The sequence below is a fragment of the Eucyclogobius newberryi genome, unplaced genomic scaffold (assembly GCF_026437365.1).
Source record: "Eucyclogobius newberryi isolate DKJ021-1_F unplaced genomic scaffold, fEucNew1.0.hap1 SCAF_8, whole genome shotgun sequence".
Classification (NCBI taxonomy): domain Eukaryota; kingdom Metazoa; phylum Chordata; class Actinopteri; order Gobiiformes; family Gobiidae; genus Eucyclogobius; species Eucyclogobius newberryi.
Genome location: NW_027316500.1, coordinates 34,356,503 through 34,379,495, shown reverse-complemented (window position 1 = coordinate 34,379,495; position 22,993 = coordinate 34,356,503). Strand labels below are relative to the sequence as shown.

The 22,993-nt window shown below is 51.2% G+C and overlaps 1 protein-coding gene across 3 annotated transcripts in view; it reads right to left on the bottom strand.

The window, feature by feature from the left end:
* Nucleotides 1–22,993, bottom strand: part of birc6 (baculoviral IAP repeat containing 6) — a 143,109-nt gene that overhangs the window by 102,654 nt on the left and 17,462 nt on the right. For 2 of the 3 annotated variants that reach the window (XM_072436816.1, XM_072436817.1), the window contains exons 10-29: nucleotides 21,496–22,977; nucleotides 19,332–19,481; nucleotides 18,495–18,720; nucleotides 17,865–18,025; nucleotides 17,608–17,733; nucleotides 16,717–16,848; nucleotides 15,705–15,871; nucleotides 14,458–14,591; nucleotides 12,748–12,909; nucleotides 11,743–11,874; nucleotides 11,466–11,563; nucleotides 11,235–11,382; nucleotides 10,857–10,990; nucleotides 10,228–10,374; nucleotides 9,954–10,147; nucleotides 6,061–6,366; nucleotides 4,873–4,972; nucleotides 4,426–4,640; nucleotides 3,603–3,808; nucleotides 720–1,072 (exon numbers count right to left, since the gene is read on the bottom strand). In XM_072436816.1, the coding sequence (XP_072292917.1) occupies nucleotides 720–1,072; nucleotides 3,603–3,808; nucleotides 4,426–4,640; nucleotides 4,873–4,972; nucleotides 6,061–6,366; nucleotides 9,954–10,147; nucleotides 10,228–10,374; nucleotides 10,857–10,990; nucleotides 11,235–11,382; nucleotides 11,466–11,563; nucleotides 11,743–11,874; nucleotides 12,748–12,909; nucleotides 14,458–14,591; nucleotides 15,705–15,871; nucleotides 16,717–16,848; nucleotides 17,608–17,733; nucleotides 17,865–18,025; nucleotides 18,495–18,720; nucleotides 19,332–19,481; nucleotides 21,496–22,977 (4,773 nt within the window). The remainder of the gene's footprint in view (nucleotides 1–719; nucleotides 1,073–3,602; nucleotides 3,809–4,425; nucleotides 4,641–4,872; nucleotides 4,973–6,060; nucleotides 6,367–9,953; nucleotides 10,148–10,227; nucleotides 10,375–10,856; nucleotides 10,991–11,234; nucleotides 11,383–11,465; nucleotides 11,564–11,742; nucleotides 11,875–12,747; nucleotides 12,910–14,457; nucleotides 14,592–15,704; nucleotides 15,872–16,716; nucleotides 16,849–17,607; nucleotides 17,734–17,864; nucleotides 18,026–18,494; nucleotides 18,721–19,331; nucleotides 19,482–21,495; nucleotides 22,978–22,993) is intronic. The other variant, XM_072436818.1, reaches the window with a different exon arrangement.

Sequence of the window (22,993 nt, the reverse complement as noted above, 5' to 3'; positions counted from 1 at the left end):
CTCAGCAGTAGCGCCCTCAGCAGTAGCGCCCTCAGCAGTAGCGCCCTCTGCAGTAGCGCCCTCTGCAGTAGCGCCCTCTGCAGTAGCGCCCTCTGCAGTAGCGCCCTCTGCAGTAGAGCCCTCAGCAGTAGAGCCCTCAGCAGTAGTGCCCTCAGCAGTAGCGCCCTCTGCAGTAGAGCCCTCAGCAGTAGCGCCCTCAGCAGTAGAGCCCTCTGCAGTACAGCCCTCTGCAGTAGAGCCCTCAGCAGTAGAGCCCTCTGCAGTAGCGCCCTCAGCAGTAGCGCCCTCAGCAGTAGAGCCCTCAGCAGTAGAGCCCTCTGCAGTAGTGCCCTCAGCAGTAGAGCCCTCTGCAGTAGAGCCCTCTGAAGTAGAGCCCTCAGCAGTAGCGCCCTCAGCAGTAGCGCCCTCAGCAGTAGCGCCCTCTGCAGTAGAGCCCTCTGCAGTAGTGCCCTCTGCAGTAGCGCCCTCAGCAGTAGCGCCCTCTGCAGTAGCGCCCTCAGCAGTAGCGCTCTCTGCAGTAGCGCCCTCAGCAGTAGCGCCCTCTGCAGTAGAGCCCTCAGCAGTAGCGCCCTCAGCAGTAGCGCCCTCAGCAGTAGCGCCCTCAGCAGTAGCGCCCTCAGCAGTAGAGCCCTCTGCAGTAGCGCCCTCAGCAGTAGCGCCCTCAGCAGTAGCGCCCTCAGCAGTAGAGCCCTCTGCAGTAGTGCCCTCAGCAGTAGTACCGTTGTTGGCGTGCAGCAGGCTCAGCAGCGTGTCCAGCAGATATCGGACGATGGTCCTCAGCTGCTCTGTGGACGAGTTCTGGACCAGCTCTTGGGGTTTGGGTTTGTCGGAGTCGGGCAGCACTTTGCGGGACGCGCCCAGAGACACGCGCAGGCGCTGCACTGCATGATGGGACAGGTTGAGCTGGAGCTGCAGCTGGATGCAGTCCTGGTAGGCCGAGAACACGCGCTGGTCCTCCTCCACCACTTTGTCCGGTTTACGCAGGAAATACTGAGCGTTGTTGGCGCTGTTCAGAGGAGGAAGATCGATGCTCTGAAGAAGTGTCTCCAGACGATGGCACGCCAGGTTATATCTGCGGAGAGGAGGCTTGTGAGACTAAACACAGACGAAACAGAGTCTGGTCTAAAGCGGGTCTAAAGCGGGTCTAAAGCGGGACTAAAGCGGGTCTAAAGCGGGTCTAAAGCGGGACTAAAGCGGGTCTAAAGCGGGTATAAAGCGGGACTAAAGCAGGTCTAAAGCGGGTCTAAAGCGGGACTAAAGCGGGACTAAAGCAGGTCTAAATCGGGTCTAAAGCGGGTCTAAAGCGGGTCTAAAGCGGGACTAAAGCGGGACTAAAGCGGGTCTAAAGCGGGTCTAAAGCGGGTCTAAAGCGGGACTAAAGCGGGACTAAAGCGGGTCTAAAGCGGGTCTAAAGCGGGACTAAAGCGGGTCTAAAGCGGGTCTAAAGCAGGTCTAAAGCGGGACTAAAGCGGGTCTAAAGCGGGTCTAAAGCGGGACTAAAGCAGGACTAAAGCAGGTCTAAAGCAGGACTAAAGCGGGACTAAAGCGGGACTAATGCGGGACTAAAGCGGGACTAAAGCAGGTCTAAAGCGGGACTAAAGCGGGTCTAAAGCGGGACTAAAGCGGGACTAAAGCGGGTCTAAAGCGGGACTAAAGCAGGACTAAACCGGGACTAAAGCGGGTCTAAAGCAGGACTAAAGCGGGACTAAAGCGGGACTAATGCGGGACTAAAGCGGGACTAAAGCAGGTCTAAAGCGGGACTAAAGCGGGTCTAAAGCGGGACTAAAGCGGGACTAAAGCGGGTCTAAAGCGGGACTAAAGCAGGACTAAAGCAGGTCTAAAGCGGGACTAAAGCGGGACTAATGCGGGACTAAAGCGGGACTAAAGCGGGTCTAAAGCGGGTCTAAAGCGGGACTAAAGCGGGACTAAAGCAGGTCTAAAGCGGGACTAAAGCGGGTCTAAACCGGGTCTAAAGCGGGACTAAAGCGGGTCTAAACCGGGACTAAAGCAGGACTAAAGCGGGTCTAAAGCAGGACTAAAGCGGGACTAAAGCGGGACTAAAGCAGGACTAAAGCGGGTCTAAACCGGGACTAAAGCAGGACTAAAGCAGGACTAAAGCGGGTCTAAAGCAGGACTAAAGCGGGACTAAAGCAGGACTAAAACAGGTCTAAACCGGGACTAAAGCGGGTCTAAAGCGGGACTAAAGCGGGACTAAAGCGGGTCTAAACCGGGACTAAAGCAGGACTAAAGCAGGACTAAAGCGGGTCTAAAGCAGGACTAAAGCGGGTCTAAAGCAGGTCTAAAACAGGTCTAAAGCGGGTCTAAAGCAGGACTAAAGCGGGTCTAAAGCAGGTCTAAAACAGGTCTAAAGCAGGTCTAAACCGGGACTAAAGCAGGACTAAAGCGGGACTAAAGCGGGTCTAAAGCGGGTCTAAAGCGGGTCTAAAGCGGGACTAAAGCGGGACTAAAGCGGGTCTAAAGCGGGTCTAAAGCGGGACTAAAGCGGGTCTAAAGCGGGTCTAAAGCAGGTCTAAAGCGGGACTAAAGCGGGTCTAAAGCGGGTCTAAAGCGGGACTAAAGCAGGACTAAAGCAGGTCTAAAGCAGGACTAAAGCGGGACTAAAGCGGGACTAATGCGGGACTAAAGCGGGACTAAAGCAGGTCTAAAGCGGGACTAAAGCGGGTCTAAAGCGGGACTAAAGCGGGACTAAAGCGGGTCTAAAGCGGGACTAAAGCAGGACTAAACCGGGACTAAAGCGGGTCTAAAGCAGGACTAAAGCGGGACTAAAGCGGGACTAATGCGGGACTAAAGCGGGACTAAAGCAGGTCTAAAGCGGGACTAAAGCGGGTCTAAAGCGGGACTAAAGCGGGACTAAAGCGGGTCTAAAGCGGGACTAAAGCAGGACTAAAGCAGGTCTAAAGCGGGACTAAAGCGGGACTAAAGCGGGACTAATGCGGGACTAAAGCGGGACTAAAGCGGGTCTAAAGCGGGTCTAAAGCGGGACTAAAGCGGGACTAAAGCAGGTCTAAAGCGGGACTAAACCGGGTCTAAACCGGGTCTAAAGCGGGACTAAAGCGGGTCTAAACCGGGACTAAAGCAGGACTAAAGCGGGTCTAAAGCAGGACTAAAGCGGGACTAAAGCGGGACTAAAGCAGGACTAAAGCGGGTCTAAACCGGGACTAAAGCAGGACTAAAGCAGGACTAAAGCGGGTCTAAAGCAGGACTAAAGCGGGACTAAAGCAGGACTAAAACAGGTCTAAACCGGGACTAAAGCGGGTCTAAAGCGGGACTAAAGCGGGACTAAAGCGGGTCTAAACCGGGACTAAAGCAGGACTAAAGCAGGACTAAAGCGGGTCTAAAGCAGGACTAAAGCGGGTCTAAAGCAGGTCTAAAACAGGTCTAAAGCGGGTCTAAAGCAGGACTAAAGCGGGTCTAAAGCAGGTCTAAAACAGGTCTAAAGCAGGTCTAAACCGGGACTAAAGCAGGACTAAAGCGGGTTTAAAGCGGGTCTAAAGCAGGACTAAAGCGGGACTAAAGCGGGACTAAAGCGGGACTAAAGCGGGTCTAAAGCGGGACTAAAGCGGGGTAAATACACCTCGTACCTGCACTGGATGTCCTCCTGCAGAGCGACCATCATGGTGAGGTGCTGCTCCACGTCGGGCTGAGGACAGGCGTCCCCGTCTCTCAGGGGGTCGTGGCTCAGCTTCAGGTCGCTCTCCCAGGGCAGGATGTAGGTGTGGCCGTAGTAATAACCCAGAGGGATCTTTGCTCGGGCGTTTGTGCTGCCGTAGCGACCGATCACCGTGATCTGAGCAGAGAGAGAACACGGCAGTCATATTTCACCTGCCATTCACCTGCCATTCACCTGCCATTCACCTGCCATTCACCTGGAACAAATATGACCAAGAGAAAGTTGTGATGCCCAACAAGAAACAATGATCTTTAATCTATTACTGTGAGATTTATGCTTTTAGGTCAAATTAAACCAAAATGTCATGTTTTTGGTGCAAAATGTGGTCGTTAGCATGTATGCTAATTTATAACATCATAAGCTACACAAAACACTAAAGCCATATATCGTGATGTTGGTTTTGTGAATGTTGTTTTGAAAATATGCAGTATTTGAATTTTGACTTTATCGTTTAAAGTGAAAGAGCAAAAAGAGAAGATTAAAAATTTAAATATATATATTGTGATATTTATATGTGATTCATTTGATCAGACTGATTCACGGATGATCATTTTAGCCGTTATTATCAAAGTGATCAGTTTGACATCTGAAGTACAGAGGTGTTTTTTTACAAACACTAACCCCGCCCATAACCCTGCCTTTAACCCCGCCCATAACCACATCTATAATCCTAACATAAAAGCCGGTGGGGCCCTCGTCCCGTGTGCGTGTGGAGCAGTATGTGGGCAGTGCACCTTCATGAAGCGGCAGACAGGGGGCGGCAGCAGGTCGTGCAGGATGAGCGAGTGTGTGCTGATGTCCGTTGCCACGACGAGCCGCCTGCCGTCCACCTCCTCGCCGAGCGTCCACACGTCGATTGAGAGCGAGGCCAGGTCGGAGCAGACGGGGATCAGAGCGTCAGTGAGGAGCACCGGGCGACCGAAGTCCAGCGTGACGAAGCGGCGTGCTCCTGAACAGGGAGGGGCAAGGGGTGGAGTTTAACTGTTATACCGCGCGGCAGTACACGCGGCGCGGCAGTACACGCGGCGCGGCAGTACACGCGGCGCGGCAGTACACGCGGCGCGGCAGTACACGCGGCGCGGCAGTACACGCGGCGCGGCAGTACAAGCGGCAGTACAAGCGGCAGTACAAGCGGCAGTACAAGCGGCAGTACAAGCGGCAGTAGGTCTTCAGTATTTTACCTGAGTGCATGCGCTCGATGATGATGGACTGATGAGGCGGCGGCTGCAGGAAGTGAGACGCCTGAGAGATCGCCAGAGCCAGACCACTGCCCATCGGCCCCTGGACACACACACACACACACCTGTGAAACACCTCGTACACACAGACACACACACACCTGTGAAACACCTCGTACACACAGACACACACACACCTGTGAAACACCTCGTACACACAGACACACACACACCTGTGTAACACCTCGTACACACAGACACACACACACCTGTGAAACACCTCGTACACACAGACACACACACACCTGTGAAACACCTCGTACACAGACACACACACACCTGTGAAACACCTCGTACACAGACACACACACACCTGTGAAACACCTCGTACACAGACACACACACACCTGTGAAACACCTCGTACACAGACACACACACACCTGTGTAACACCTCGTACACACAGACACACACACACCTGTGAAACACCTCGTACACAGACACACACACACCTGTGAAACACCTCGTACACACAGACACACACACACCTGTGTAACACCTCGTACACACAGACACACACACACCTGTGTAACACCTCGTACACACAGACACACACACACCTGTGAAACACCTCGTACACACAGACACACACACACCTGTGTAACATCTCGTACACACAGACACACACACACCTGTGAAACACCTCGTACACAGACACACACACACCTGTGAAACACCTCGTACACAGACACACACACACCTGTGAAACACCTCGTACACAGACACACACACACCTGTGAAACACCTCGTACACACAGACACACACACACCTGTGAAACACCTCGTACACAGACACACACACACCTGTGTAACACCTCGTACACAGACACACACACACCTGTGAAACACCTCGTACACAGACACACACACACCTGTGAAACACCTCGTACACACAGACACACACACACCTGTGAAACACCTCGTACACAGACACACACACACCTGTGTAACACCTCGTACACAGACACACACACACCTGTGTAACACCTCGTACACACAGACACACACACACCTGTGAAACACCTCGTACACACAGACACACAGACACACACACACCTGTAAAACACCTCGTACACAGACACACACACCTGTGTAACACCTCGTACACACAGACACACAGACAGACACACACCTGTTTGCTCTTGTGTGTGTTCTTGTGCGTTGCCAGGTTCACAGGGCTGGGGTCCATCATTGACCCGGGGAACAGGTGAGCGAGCTCGGCGCTGAACGCAGCCGACACGGCCTCGTTGGGTGGCGTGAGGGGCGGAGTCATGAACAGAGGCGTGGTCTTTGGAGTGGGCGGGATCACGTCTGATGGGTGGATGAAAAAACCAGGAGCTGTCGACGAGTTGGAAGGCACTGAGTTATGGAGGTGACCTGAGGCAGCGGCGGCGGCGGCCGAGGTCGTCTGGTGGAGTTTGGCTTCAAGTTTAGCTTTCTGTGAAAACACATTTAACTTTGTGTAAAGACACCTTTAACTTTGTGTAAAGACACCTTTAACTTTGTGTAAAGACACCTTTAACTTTGTGTAAAGACACCTTTAACTTTGTGTAAAGACACCTTTAACTTTGTGTAAAGACACCTTTAACTTTGTGTAAAGACACCTTTAACTTTGTGTAAAGACACCTTTAACTTTGTGTAAAGACACCTTTAACTTTGTGTAAAGACACCTTTAACATTGTGTAAAGACACCTTTAACTTTGTGTAAAGACACCTTTAACTTTGTGTAAAGACACCTTTAACTTTGTAAAGACACCTTTAACTTTGTGTAAAGACACCTTTAACTTTGTGTAAAGACACCTTTAACTTTGTAAAGACACGTTTAACTTTGTGTAAAGACACCTTTAACTTTGTGTAAAGACACCTTTAACTTTGTGTAAAGACACCTTTAACTTTGTGTAAAGACACGTTTAACTTTGTGTAAAGACACCTTTAACTTTGTGTAAAGACACCTTTAACTTTGTGTAAAGACACCTTTAACTTTGTGTAAAGACACCTTTGACACCTTTAACTTTGTGTAAAGACACCTTTAACTTTGTGTAAAGACACCTTTAACTTTGTGTAAAGACACGTTTAACTTTGTGTAAAGACACCTTTAACTTTGTGTAAAGACACCTTTAACTTTGTGTAAAGACACCTTTAACTTTGTGTAAAGACACGTTTAACTTTGTGTAAAGACACCTTTAACTTTGTGTAAAGACACCTTTAACTTTGTGTAAAGACACCTTTAACTTTGTGTAAAGACACGTTTAACTTTGTAAAGACACCTTTAACTTTGTAAAGACACCTTTAACTTTGTGTAAAGACACGTTTAACTTTGTAAAGACACCTTTAACTTTGTGTAAAGACACGTTTAACTTTGTAAAGACATGTTTCACCTCATCATACGAAGGCAAATGCACGAGGGGAGAGACAATATTGAGTTCAAACAGTTTTGAACATAAGGATGAAGAGGCAGAAATGTGCTGTAAAGGGAATGTAAATGTAAATGTTTTCACTCTTTTAAATGTGTTTGCTCCACCAGGGGGCGATGTCACCATCACTGCTGATGTCATGGACCTGACCCTGAACCACTCTGAGGGAACCCTGACCCCTGACCCTGAACCACTCTGAGGGAACCCTGATCTGTGGAGGAGAGTGGAACCTTCACATTCAGCTACATAAGACGTGTGGAGCTCTAGAGGCTCTGGAGGAACAAGAAGTTCCGTCTCTGATTGAAGAAAAAAGGACTGAATGACACGTGGAGATGAACACTAGGGGGCGCCAGTGTCACGTGTTTATAATGACACGTGGAGGAGATGAACACTAGGGGGCTCCAGTGTCACGTGTTTATAATGACACGTGGAGGAGATGAACACTAGGGGGCGCCAGTGTCACGTGTTTATAATGACACGTGGAGGAGATGAACACTAGGGGGCTCCAGTGTCACGTGTTTATAATGACACGTGGAGGAGATGAACACTAGGGGGCGCCAGTGTCACGTGTTTATAATGACACGTGGAGGAGATGAACACTAGGGGGCGCCAGTGTCACATGTTTATAATGACACCTGGAGGAGATGAACACTAGGGGGCGCCAGTGTCACATGTTTATAATGACACGTGGAGGAGATGAACACTAGGGGGCGCCAGTGTCACATGTTTATAATGACACGTGGAGGAGATGAACACTAGGGGGCGCCAGTGTCACATGTTTATAATGACACGTGGAGGAGATGAACACTAGGGGGCTCCAGTGTCACATGTTTATAATGACGCGTGGAGGAGATGAACACTAGGGGGCGCCAGTGTCACATGTTTATAATGACACGTGGAGGAGATGAACACTAGGGGGCGCCAGTGTCACATGTTTATAATGACACGTGGAGGAGATGAACACTAGGGGGCGCCAGTGTCACGTGTTTATAATGACACGTGGAGGAGATGAACACTAGGGGGCGCCAGTGTCACGTGTTTATAATGACACGTGGAGGAGATGAACACTAGGGGGCTCCAGTGTCACGTGTTTATAATGTCACGTGGAGGAGATGAACACTAGGGGGCGCCAGTGTCACGTGTTTATAATGACACGTGGAGATGAACACTAGGGGGCGCCAGTGTCACATGTTTATAATGACACGTGGAGGAGATGAACACTAGGGGGCGCCAGTGTCACATGTTTATAATGACGCGTGGAGATGAACACTAGGGGGCGCCAGTGTCACATGTTTATAATGACGCGTGGAGATGAACACTAGGGGGCGCCAGTGTCACATGTTTATAATGACACGTGGAGGAGATGAACACTAGGGGGCGCCAGTGTCACATGTTTATAATGACGCGTGGAGGAGATGAACACTAGGGGGCGCCAGTGTCACGTGTTTATAATGACACGTGGAGATGAACACTAGGGGGCTCCAGTGTCACGTGTTTATAATGACACGTGGAGGAGATGAACACTAGGGGGCTCCAGTGTCACATGTTTATAATGACGCGTGGAGGAGATGAACACTAGGGGGCGCCAGTGTCACGTGTTTATAATGACACGTGGAGGAGATGAACACTAGGGGGCTCCAGTGTCACATGTTTATAATGACACGTGGAGGAGATGAACACTAGGGGGCTCCAGTGTCACGTGTTTATAATGACACGTGGAGGAGATGAACACTAGGGGGCTCCAGTGTCACGTGTTTATAATGACACGTGGAGGAGATGAACACTAGGGGGCGCCAGTGTCACGTGTTTATAATGACACGTGGAGGAGATGAACACTAGGGGGCTCCAGTGTCACGTGTTTATAATGACACGTGGAGGAGATGAACACTAGGGGGCGCCAGTGTCACGTGTTTATAATGTCACGTGGATATGAACACTAGGGGGCTCCAGTGTCACGTGTTTATAATGACACGAGGAGATGAACACTAGGGGGCTCCAGTGTCACGTGTTTATAATGACACGTGGAGGAGATGAACACTAGGGGGCTCCAGTGTCACGTGTTTATAATGACACGTGGAGGAGATGAACACTAGGGGGCTCCAGTGTCACGTGTTTATAATGACACGTGGAGGAGATGAACACTAGGGGGCTCCAGTGTCACGTGTTTATAATGACACGTGGAGGAGATGAACACTAGGGGGCGCCAGTGTCACATGTTTATAATGACACATACTATATTGAGAACAAAAAAAGTGTTCTATTAAGGAATAAAGACAGATCTAAACTCACTGAAGCGGATAAATGTCCAACAACATTAAGACTTATCTGGAGGAACATGAGACTCCGCCTCCTTTGGGACGCTTCCAAAGCAGTCTTGAGAGGACAAATTATAGACATAGCCTCCGAAAAAAACACACAAAGGGTGGTTTACATGCGCTTTAGTTTAGTTTTGTCGGACGTCTAACCCGGTCTGTTCTCTCTCTGGCCGTGTTTTGTTTATTTTATTCAAATTTTAAAAAATAATGAAAAAATAAAAATAGATAAATGCATAAACAATAAAAAAGACTTGCTCGGTGCGCGCTCGGTGCGCGTCTGCCCCTCACATACGTACACAGACCTGTTGCTGCAGTTTGAGCAGCTGCTGTTGCTTCTCCTGGAGGACCTGCAGCTGCTGCTCGGCAGAGACCATGGCGTGGGACAGAGACTGCAGCGCCACCTGTGCCGCCGAGCTCAGCGCCGTGGACGCTTCGCCCACCGAGGCCGACGACAGAGGCCCGACAGTGGGAGGAACGCCAAACGAACTCACTGCAGACCACACAGACGGGCAAGGTTAGGCTCAACACGTGACACAGAGGCGTATCTGACCGTAACCATGGCGACCTCACCCGTGAACATGCTGGCGTCGTCGCGCTCCACCCTGGTGCCGTCGCTGGTGGAGATGCAGCTGAAATGAAGCGGCTCCACCTCCAGAAGCCCGGTCAGAGCCGTGAAGCTGCCCTCTGCGGCGGCACAACTGCTCACTTTACCGTTCCCTGCAGAGAGAAGACGTGAGGACCGGGGGGACGCAGAGGAGGACCGGGGGACGCAGAGGAGGGCCGGGGGGGCGCAGAGGAGGGCCGGGGGGGCGCAGAGGAGGACCGGGGGGGCGCAGAGGAGGACCGGGGGGACGCAGAGGAGGCCCGGGGGAACGCAGAGGAGGGCCGGGGGGTGCAGAGGAGGGCCGGGGGGGCGCAGAGGAGGACCGGGGGGCGCAGAGGAGGACCGGGGGGACCGGGGGGGTGCAGAGGAGGGCCGGGGGACGCAGAGGAGGGCCGGGGGGACGCAGAGGAGGACCGGGGGGACCGGGGGGGTGCAGAGGAGGACCGGGGGGACCGGGGGGGTGCAGAGGAGGACCGGGGGGACGCAGAGGAGGCCCGGGGGAACGCAGAGGAGGGCCGGGGGGTGCAGAGGAGGGCCGGGGGGGCGCAGAGGAGGACCGGGGGGATGCAGAGGAGGACAGTGTCTGCGCTGGTACCTGAGAGTATCTCCGACAGGTCGATCTCGTCGGACTGGACTCCGATGCTGCTGTTGTATGCGTTCTTGCAGGAGGAGCCGCTCACCTCCAGGTCGAACAGAACCGGGTCGAAAGGAGAACTGTACAAACCGTATCTGTGGAAACACCAGAGGAAACACCAGAGGAAACACCAGAGGAAACACCAGAGGAAACACCAGAGGAAACACCAGAGGAAACACCAGAGGAGGCACAGAATGTGCGACAGGTTGAAAAAAATTAGAAAATTATGCACAAAAATGCAGTTTAAGAACCTCAGAAAAAAAATTATGTTCATAAATCAAATCTAATCCTAAATGACACTTTTTTCCCAGAGGAAACGAGGCCCTAACATCGATGTACCTGGTCTGTAAGAGCGCTTCCAGTGGAGTGAGGCGGTCCTGCAGCTGCCGGGACACTTGGGTGAGTAAAGAGGCACAGGCTGAGCTGCACCCGGCCAGATCCTCCTCCTTCACGTAGTTCAGCAGGACAAAGTACCAGAAGACTGAACCTGAGAGGAACAGAAACGTACCATTTAAAACTGAAAATAAAGCTACATCTTTGTCACAAAGTATAACCATGCTCTGCACTGACCTCCGGTGGCGGCTGCAGGTAAATAAGGCATATTCTCGATGAGAGCTTTGAGGAGACTGACTCCAAAACCCTGCTGAGCCGACTCCCCTTTACCATTACTGCACACACAACACAAGTGAACCATGACCTGAGCATGCGTCTGCAGAGTCACTGACCATCAGAGTCACTGACCTGCAGAGTCACTGACCTGCAGAGTCACTGACCTGCAGAGTCACTGACCTGCAGAGTCACTGACCGGCAGAGTCACTGACCATCAGAGAACACAACTCGATCTCACCTGATACAAAGTGCGAGGAAACGAGCACATTTGTGTGAAATGCTGCGTCCGGCCTCAAAGAAACAAACTCGGACGATGTCGGTCAATCTCAGGCGTGACTTGAGCAGCAGAGCCTCCTTCCCCTCCTTCAGACTGAGGAGCAAAGACCACAGCACACTGAGGTCAGAACAGACTGTCTGAGGTCAGAACAGACTGTCTGAGGTCAGAACAGACAGACTGAGGTCAGAACAGACAGACTGAGGTCAGAACAGACAGTCTGAGGTCAGAACAGACAGACTGAGGTCAGAACAGACTGAGGTCAGAACAGACTGAGGTCAGAACAGACTGTCTGAGGTCAGAACAGACAGACTGAGGTCAGAACAGACAGACTGAGGTCAGAACAGACAGACTGAGGTCAGAACAGACTGAGGTCAGAACAGACTGAGGTCAGAACAGACTGAGGTCAGAACAGACAGACTGAGGTCAGAACAGACTGAGGTCAGAACAGACTGAGGTCAGAACAGACAGTCTGTTCTGACCTCTGAGGTCAGAACAGACAGACTGAGGTCAGAACAGACAGACTGAGGTCAGAACAGACAGACTGAGGTCAGAACAGACAGACTGAGGTCAGAACAGACTGAGGTCAGAACAGACTGAGGTCAGAACAGACAGACTGAGGTCAGAACAGACAGACTGAGGTCAGAACAGACTGAGGTCAGAATCACCAGAGAAATAACACAATACTATATAGTCTATCTACTTTGAGTATATTCTGACTTCATGTAAAGCTGCTACAAAAGCTACGAGACTTGAAATAATAATAAAGCTTGTTCTATTGTCAGATCCTGTTTAAAACAAGATATACTCAAATCAAGATAAACACTGATACATTTCTTAATAATTAAATGTCTTAATATTGTACATTTTCCAGTGCAACATCTTCTTTCAAACATTTGCATAAAATAAACCATTCTCTTGTTTGAAATCTTAAATCCATCCTGAGCATCTGCAGTAGCGCCTCGTTACCTGCAGGGTCCGTTCGAGAAGACTCCCGCGAGCCAGCACAGAATGTCCAGGATGAGGCTCTGAGCGTGCTCGGTGCAGGCCACGCCCTCGATCGGACGACAAAGAGTCTCCAGAAGCCTCTCATGGAAGTCTGGGAACTGCAGCATGGCACATCTCTGCACTCTGAGGGACGAGAACCAAACACAATCATCTCTGCACTCTGAGGGACGAGAACCAAACACAATCATCTCTGCACTCTGAGGGACGAGAACCAAACACAATCATCTCTGCACTCTGAGGGACGAGAACCAAACACAATCATCTCTGCACTCTGAGGGACTAGAACCAAACACAATCATCTCTGCACTCTGAGGGACTAGAACCAAAACAATCATCTCTGCACTCTGAGGGACGAGAACCAAACACAATCATCTCTGCACTCTGAGGGACGAGAACCAAACACAATCATCTCTGCACTCTGAGGGACTAGAACCAAACACAATCATCTCTGCACTCTGAGGGACGAGAACCAAACACAATCATCTCTGCACTCTGAGGGACGAGAACCAAACACAATCATCTCTGCACTCTGAGGGACTAGAACCAAACACAATCATCTCTGCACTCTGAGGGACTAGAACCAAACACAATCATCTCTGCACTCTGAGGGACTAGAACCAAACTCAATCATCTCTGCACTCTGAGGGACGAGAACCAAACACAATCATCTCTGCACTCTGAGGGACTAGAACCAAACACAATCATCTCTGCACTCTGAGGGACTAGAACCAAACACAATCATCTCTGCACTCTGAGGGACTAGAACCAAACACAATCATCTCTGCACTCTGAGGGACGAGAACCAAACACAATCATCTCTGCACTCTGAGGGACGAGAACCAAACACAATCATCTCTGCACTCTGAGGGACGAGAACCAAACACAATCATCTCTGCACTCTGAGGGACTAGAACCAAACACAATCATCTCTGCACTCTGAGGGACTAGAACCAAACTCAATCATCTCTGCACTCTGAGGGACGAGAACCAAACACAATCATCTCTGCACTCTGAGGGACTAGAACCAAACACAATCATCTCTGCACTCTGAGGGACTAGAACCAAACACAATCATCTCTGCACTCTGAGGGACTAGAACCAAAACAATCATCTCTGCACTCTGAGGGACTAGAACCAAAAACAATCATCTATGCACTCTGAGGGACTAGAACCAAACACAATCATCTCTGCACTCTGAGGGACTAGAACCAAACACAATCATCTCTGCACTCTGAGGGACTAGAACCAAACACAATCATCTCTGCACTCTGAGGGACTAGAACCAAACACAATCATCTCTGCACTCTGAGGGACGAGAACCAAACACAATCATCTCTGCACTCTGAGGGACGAGAACCAAACACAATCATCTCTGCACTCTGAGGGACGAGAACCAAACACAATCATCTCTGCACTCTGAGGGACTAGAACCAAACACAATCATCTCTGCACTCTGAGGGACTAGAACCAAACACAATCATCTCTGCACTCTGAGGGACTAGAACCAAACACAATCATCTCTGCACTCTGAGGGACGAGAACCAAACACAATCATCTCTGCACTCTGAGGGACGAGAACCAAACACAATCATCTCTGCACTCTGAGGGACGAGAACCAAACACAATCATCTCTGCACTCTGAGGGACTAGAACCAAACACAATGGTTGTACCTCTCTTTGGTTATGGACGTCTTCTTGAAGCGTCTGATTGTGACTGACACCTCCTGCAGAAGGTCACAGCCTCGGAGGTTCTCCACCTTCTTCGAGGGCGTCGGCGCCTCAGACTTCACTCCCGTCACCTTCTCCTGCGAAGACAAGACCACTCTGAAGGTCAGTTTGATTTACCCACGAGAGCTAACACGGGTCTAAATAAGAGCTAACATGGGTCTATTTAAGAGCTAACACGGGTCTATTTAAGAGCTAACACAGGTCTAAATAAGAGCTAACACGGGTCTAAATAAGAGCTAACACGGGTCTAAATAAGAGCTAACATGGGTCTATTTAAGAGCTAACACGGGTCTATTTAAGAGCTAACACAGGTCTAAATAAGAGCTAACACGGGTCTAAATAAGAGCTAACACGGGTCTAAATAAGAGCTAACATGGGTCTATTTAAGAGCTAACACGGGTCTATTTAAGAGCTAACACAGGTCTAAATAAGAGCTAACACGGGTCTAAATAAGAGCTAACACGGGTCTAAATAAGAGCTAACATGGGTCTATTTAAGAGCTAACACGGGTCTAAATAAGAGCTAACACGGGTCTAAATAAGAGCTAACACGGGTCTATTTAAGAGCTAACACGGGTCTAAATAAGAGCTAACACGGGTCTAAATAAGAGCTAACACGGGTCTAAATAAGAGCTAACACGGGTCTATTTAAGAGCTAACACGGGTCTATTTAAGAGCTAACACGGGTCTAAATAAGAGCTAACACGGGTCTAAATAAGAGCTAACACGGGTCTAAATAAGAGCTAACATGGGTCTATTTAAGAGCTAACACGGGTCTAAATAAGAGCTAACACGGGTCTAAATAAGAGCTAACACAGCTCTAAATAAGAGCTAACACGGGTCTAAATAAGAGTTAAGACGGGTCTAAATGAGAGCTAAAGCGGGTCTAAATAAGAGCTAAAGCATCTCTAATTAAGAGTTAAAACGGGTCTAAACAAGAGCTAACACGGGTCTAAATAAGAGCTAACACGGGTCCAAACAAGAGCTAAGACGGGTCTAAATGAGAGCTAAAGCATCTCTAAATAAGAGTTAAAGCGGATCTAAACAAGAGCTAACACGGGTCTAAATAAGAGCTAACACGGGTCTAAACAAGAGCTAAAGTCTAAAGTGAGACTAAGCCACAGATATTGTAGTTCTAACACTCGACAAACCCTGATTTAGCCCAAACAAAGGTAGAAAAGGAGTCGTGACCTTGGAGGCCTGTGCCCTCTGCAGCAGCGTGGACAGAGAGTGACCTTTGGAGCTCTGAGGTTTGGAGCTGGACATCCGCACCACGGGCCGAGGACTGTCCTCCAGACTCTTATCTGTGACCGCTTTGATGTGGACCAGGAACGAACGGTACTTTCCCCCCGCCATCCCTGAAAGCACACAGGATTTAAACTTAGATGCCCCGTCCTCACCTCTGGGCCCACTGGTCTGACCTTTGACACATTTTAACCAAATAAAAAGGTGAAAATACCACGACTGAAGCCGGAATATCAAAAATAATCATCAAAATATGATTAAGGACGTCACAGGAACGCTCGTACCTTTGAACACTGTGGGGCGGGTGGACGCTTGTACCTTTGACCAGGGTGGGCGGGTGGACGATTGTACCTTTGACCACTGTGGGGGGGTGGAAACTTGTATATTTGACCAGTGGGGGCGGGTGGACGCTCGTACCTTTGAACACTGTGGGGCGGGTGGACGATTGTACCTTTGACCAGTTTAAAGCAGGTGGACGCTCGTACATTTGAACACTGTGGGGCGGGTGGACGCTTGTACCTTTGACCAGTGTGGCCGGGTGGACGCTCGTACATTTGACCAACATGGGGCGGGAGGATGCTCGTACATTTGACCAGTGGGGGCGGGTGGACGCTCGTACCTTTGAACACTGTGGGGCGGGTGGACGATTGTACCTTTGACCAGTTTAAAGCAGGTGGACGCTCGTACATTTGAACACTGTGGGGCGGGTGGACGATTGTACCTTTGACCAGTTTAAAGCAGGTGGACGCTCGTACATTTGACTAACGTGGGGCGGGTGGACGCTCGTACCTTTGACCAGTTTAAAGCGGGTGGATGCTCGTACATTTGACCAGTGTGGGGCGGGTGGACACTCGTACATTTGACCAGTGTGGGCGGGTGGACGCTCGTACATTTGACCAGTGTGGGGCGGGTGGACGCTCGTACATTTGACCAGTGTGGGGCGGGTGGACGCTCGTACCTTTGACCAGTGTGGGGCTGGTGAGGCTGATCATTCCCGCGTGTCCAGACAGGTCCAGCCCACTGGCCAACCACACGGGCCCACACAGGATGTCCTCCCGTTGCTCCTCCAGGAACGGACACAGTATCGAGCCTGAGGAGAAGATATTATTTCAGGGTCTGACAGAGAGGGGGCGCTCTAATGAGAAGGAAATCCAAAACCTTTGATGAGAAGAACAACTCTCTACACTTCGAATTTTTATTAGATTTCAGATTTTACAGGACATTTGGCCTAGTCTTGTCCAGTTTTGGTGACGTTTATCAAGTGACTTTCTGGTTGGACACGAGCAGATCATGTGACAGAGGTAATTCCACCAGTTACCTAGCAACAACCTAAAAACAACCCAGGCTGTAAACAGGGCCAAAGCCTTATGAATTACACCATAGATGTTATAAACATGTGTCACAGTTTGAGAAAATAAAAGCAGAATAAATTCAGTAAACCCGAGTGTGACACGGAAAAGACCTGGAGCAAGAATACAAGAAGCGCCCCCTACAGGTCGGACTACTTATTGAACTAAAATGCAGTTCTGATAAAATGATTTTCCCAAAAATTATAAAAACCCAATCACAGAATCGCATATTTTGATGTTTATAATTTCACTTCCTGTTTGTGATTGATGACATCACACTAGGATATTACCCAGTAACCACTGGTGTTTAGAAAGTCAAAAAAGTAGTTTCTTTGTTTAAATTCTGCATAAACTTTGACTGGAATGAGTGTCCCTGGTGTGATGTCACTTCCTGTCCCTGGTGCGATGGATGGTGTATTCGTCCACGCGCGGTCGTTCTACTCGTCACGACTCAAACGTTCCGCTCACGTCACATTCTGTTCTGGCGTTTGAGCTCGTACCCGCGGTGTCCTCGATGTCCATGAACTGAATGTCTTCACTGAAGTCGTGGAGCAGGGGCCCGTTCTTCTCTCCGTTTGAGTGAAGGTTGGACAGGGGGAAGGAGATGGGCCGGTCCACAGGCGTCTCTGAGGAGGACACAAGGTCAAGCGTAAAGGACACAAGGTCAAGCGTGAAGGACACAAGGTCAAGCGTGAAGGACACAAGGTCAAGCGTGAAGGACAATGCACTGGGATGTCTGAAGGCGTTTGGTCCTCACCGCTGACTTTGCCGAGTCCAGGAGCTTTGTTCTTCAGCAGCGTGACCTGAATCTGAGGAATATTCACGATGTTTGAGTTCAACACAAACTTAAAGTCCACGTGTCCCACCAGACACGCCTTAGGCAGGACCAGCTCCAGGACGTGCTCGTCCCAACTCGAGCTGCACAGAAGAGACGAGAGGACATCAGACACCAGCAGAACAAACATAAAGCAGGTCTAAAGCAGGTCTAAAGCAGGACTAAAGCAGGACTAAAGCAGGACTAAAGCGGGTCTAAAGCAGGACTAAAGCGGGACTAAAGCAGGACTAAAGCGGGACTAAAGCGGGACTAAAGCAGGACTAAAGCGGGACTAAAGCGGGTCTAAAGCAGGTCTAAAGCGGGACTAAAGCAGGTCTAAAGCAGGTCTAAAGCAGGACTAAAGCGGGTCTAAAGCGGGACTAAAGCAGGTCTAAAGCAGGACTAAAGCGGGTCTAAAGCAGGACTAAAGCGGGACTAAAGCGGGACTAAAGCAGGACTAAAGCGGGTCTAAAGCGGGACTAAAGCAGGTCTAAAGCCGGTCTAAAGGCGGTCTAAAGCCGGTCTAAAGCCGGTCTAAAGCCAGTCTAAAGCCAGTCTAAACCTGGCCTGTACCTGTCCGTCTGCAGCTTCCAGGTCCTGGTGTGCTGGGCGGCGTCTCCGTGGTGTTGCTGGTGCAGATGTTGTGGATGTCGGCGCTGCTGCTGCTCCTGTTGCACTTCGACCCAACACGGAGGAACTGTGGCTGAGAACCTCGGCGTGAGGGTCTCGAAGCGCGTCAGCTCCACCAGAGACATGAGGCAGTCTGCGCTCAGCGGCTGCTCCACCAGAAGGTCCACTCCTGAGAAGACCACAGGATGAGACTCAGCTGTGTTTGCGTCCTGATGCTCATCTTTCACTCTGTATTTGGCATTATTGATGTCAAGGGCCAAACCTGGTATAAAACGTGATCTATCAAGCTGGAGGGGGAGGAGTTACATATGATGCTGGGGCTGGAGGGGGCGGGGCAGGAGGGGGAGGAGTTACCTATGATGCCGGGGCTGGAGGGGGAGGAGTTACCTATGATGCCGGGGCTGAAGGGGGAGGAGTTACCTATGATGCCGGGGCTGAAGGGGGAGGACTTACATATGATGCTGGGGCTGGAGGGGGCGGGGCAGGAGGGGGAGGAGTTACCTATGATGCCGGGGCTGGAGGGGGCGGGGCAGGAGGGGGAGGAGTTACCTATGATGCCGGGGCTGGAGGGGGAGGAGTTACCTATGATGCCGGGGCTGAAGGGGGAGGAGTTACCTATGATGCCGGGGCTGCAGGGGGAGGAGTTACCTATGATGCCGGGGCTGAAGGGGGAGGACTTACCTATGATGCCGGGGCTGGAGGGGGAGGAGTTACCTATGATGCCGGGGCTGGAGGGGGAGGAGTTACCTATGATGCCGGGGCTGGAGGGGGAGGACTTACCTATGATGCCGGGGCTGGAGGGGTTGGAGCAGGCTTTGGCTCCCTCCAGCAGAACCTCGGACCCTTTAGAAAGAGGGCCATCGATGAACATGTCGCCGTCGTCCACGTCGTCACAAACGCCTCCAATTTGAAGGAAATGAAGTTCTCCACCTGCAAACACACGGTCAGTGCTGGACCAGGAGACACGCCATCATGGAGATGACCATCATGGAGATGACCATCACGGAGATGACCATCACGGAGATGACCATCATGCATCATGGAGATGACCATCATGGAGATGACCATCACGGAGATGACCATCAAGGAGATGACCATCATGCATCATGGAGATGACCATCACGGAGATGACCATCACGGAGATGACCATCATGGAGATGACCATCACGGAGATGACCATCACGGAGATGACCATCATGCATCATGGAGATGACCATCATGGAGATGACCATCATGCATCATGGAGATGACCATCATGGAGATGACCATCATGGAGATGACCATCACGGAGATGACCATCATGGAGATGACCATCATGGAGATGACCATCAAGGAGATGACCATCATGCATCATGGAGATGACCATCACGGAGATGACCATCATGGAGATGACCATCAAGGAGATGACCATCATGCATCATGGAGATGACCATCATGGAGATGACCATCACGGAGATGACCATCATGGAGATGACCATCATGCATCATGGAGATGACCATCATGGAGATGACCATCATGGAGATGACCATCATGGAGATGACCATCACGGAGATGACCATCATGGAGATGACCATCATGGAGATGACCATCAAGGAGATGACCATCATGCATCATGGAGATGACCATCACGGAGATGACCATCATGGAGATGACCATCAAGGAGATGACCATCATGCATCATGGAGATGACCATCATGGAGATGACCATCACGGAGATGACCATCAAGGAGATGACCATCATGCATCATGGAGATGACCATCATGGAGATGACCATCATGGAGATGACCATCATGGAGATGACCAGCACGCTGTCTCACTGACCACTCCCACTTCTGGTTCGAGACTTTTGATCACTGACAAATACAACTTTGAGCTAGAGCCAGAATCACCAGCATTTGATTTAAGAATTTAAACTAAAGTGAAAACTGAGACTGAGCCGGACCAGACCTGAGCCGGACCAGACCTGAGCCGGACCAGACCTGAGCCGGACCAGACCTGAGCCGGACCAGACCTGAGCCGGACCAGACCTGAGCCGGACCAGACTGAGCCGGACCAGACCTGAGCCGGACCAGACTGAGCCGGACCAGACTGAGCCGGACCAGACCTGAGCCGGACCAGACCTGAGCCGGACCAGACCTGAGCCGGACCAGACCTGAGCCGGACCAGACTGAGCCGGACCAGACTGAGCCGGACCAGACTGAGCCGTCCTGCTTTATGATTCCTTTGATCAGACGTGAACTAATGTGAATAAATGAAGTCAAATGAACAGATTTAAAGTACAAACGGAAATACTGTCATATTGTGTTGTTGTTGTTGTTGTTGTTGCTGCAGCTGAAAGCAGAACGACAAAGACCATGATGCATTTCAGCTGCACTCTGGAGCAAGAATTATGACAGGTAAAAAAACGTAATAAATATAACCTTCCCTATAATTAAAAACGATTGAAATGTTGCACTCCAGTAACACGAGCACGGCTCCAGCGGGGCGCTCCCTGCTGCATGTCCTCAAACAGGTTCTCTCATCTTAAAGGACACATATTCTGCCTTTAAACATGTTTTAATGCCACGCGGCTGAAATGATATGTGATGATTTATGGAGTTGAAAAGCAGGAGAGCTCAGAGTGTTCTGAGGGAGAAGACCAGGACTGATCAAACTGAAGCTAAATGTGAGGAATATGTGTCCTTTAAGTTTACACAAGTTCTTCCATTTTAACATGAAATAAATCCGACCTTTGCACTTCTCACAGCTTCAGACAGGATGTGTTTTTGTCATTCTAGTTTCACTTCTTTGGAAATACCAGAATCGGAGCATTATTTCATATTTGTCTGTCCGGTTCACCTCAAAAACCACAATCTGAACCACATTTTACAACCGACTCCTCGAGTGGCGTAATCGCACTCTACTGCCCCCCTCTGGACACGCGCCTCCTGCTCACGACTGACCTCTGGTGGCGGCGCAGAGGCGGTCGGTCCCGGAGCAGTACGTCACCGACACAAACGGGTCCGTCTCGTCGCTGGAGCCTTCTTTCTTGGGCGGCTCGACTTTGGCCAGAACCTCCAGCGAGGACAGGTCCAGGATCATGATGAAGCCGGCCCGGGTCGTCACTACCAAGTGTCCCAACCCGCTCACCTCGCCGCGCCGCGCCCCTTGCGACAACGGGGGGCTCTTCCCGCTCTTCGCGGTGCCGTTTTTAGGCGTGTCGTCCTGGCTCTCCTCGCTGTCCTCCTCGCGGTTGTCCAGCACGTCCGGCGGGAGCAGGATTAAAGAGGTGATGGCGTCCGAGGCGTCGCTGATCTGCTGCAGCTTCACCGGCTCCTCGTCCAAAGTTACAATCCTCGTGGAGTAGTTGAGCTTGTACAGCGCTAAATAGCCTCCGCCTTGGCTGAGCGCCCTCTGCTGGTGCTCCTCGTGGTCGCTGGGCGGTAATATCAACTGCGTTTGACTGGTGGTTTTGGGAAGGCTCTCGACGCCGTTGTGCAAACCGTCCGCTTTGCTCAGAGCCGAGTGCAGCCGGTTCAGGTTGTTCAGAGCTTCGACTTGATTGGTGGCGGTCAGCGACTCGGCGCCGCAGCTCTGTTGCAGGCCGATGAGCAGGTGCACGCCGTCGAAACACGGCGTTATGGAATCCACATAGAGAGTTTCGTTCTCCAGCGCTTTGGGTAAACGTAAGCATTGCACTAACGAGCCGGGTTTGGGGAAAGGGGTGGAGACGTTAGCCGCGGACGCTAGCGTGCTCCATTTGTCAACGTGTCCGTCCAACGCGGCCAAGTTCCCCGCCGCGTCGGCGAACTGCTGAATGTAGGTGATGGGCGGGTCCTGGAGGAGGAGCTGCTCGTGAGAATCGAACTCCATCTCGATGATCTGCGGCACGGTGAAGCCCTCCTCGTGGTTGCTCATCAAATTGTTCATCTGTGTAAAAACTTGCCCCGTGTTTTTGTCGTCCACTTCGCGGATGCTGTAGAGCAGCAGGACGGGGACGGAGCGCCGCGTCGTGGGCCCGGCAGGGGACGGGCTGGAGGGCTGCGAGTTCGGGAACAGCGGCGGCTCGTGCGACGAGGCCGTCTGCGCGTTCTCGATCTCCATGGCGCCGTGGTCCTGCGGCGGAACGGCGCGTCGCGGGGAGGAAGCGGAAGTGGTGGGCGTGTTGTTGGGGGCGGAGCGGTAACTCAGCAGGCCGCCGGCTAAAAGGCAGGGGAAGGGAATGTTGTGGTGCTCCGAGGGGCGGTCTTTGGGTTTGGGCTGGCCGAAGGGTTTGGACGGCTGGGGCAGGGACGAGGGATTGGCCCCGAGTTCCTCCAGGTCCTTCACCGTGTCCTCCAGAACGCTGGCCACCACCTCCCACTGCAGCTTCTCCGGCTGCTGCAGGACGGACAGCGCCGACACAGAGAGGTGCACGTCCATGCTGTCCCACTGAGACTGAGGGCCTGCCACAGAGAGAAC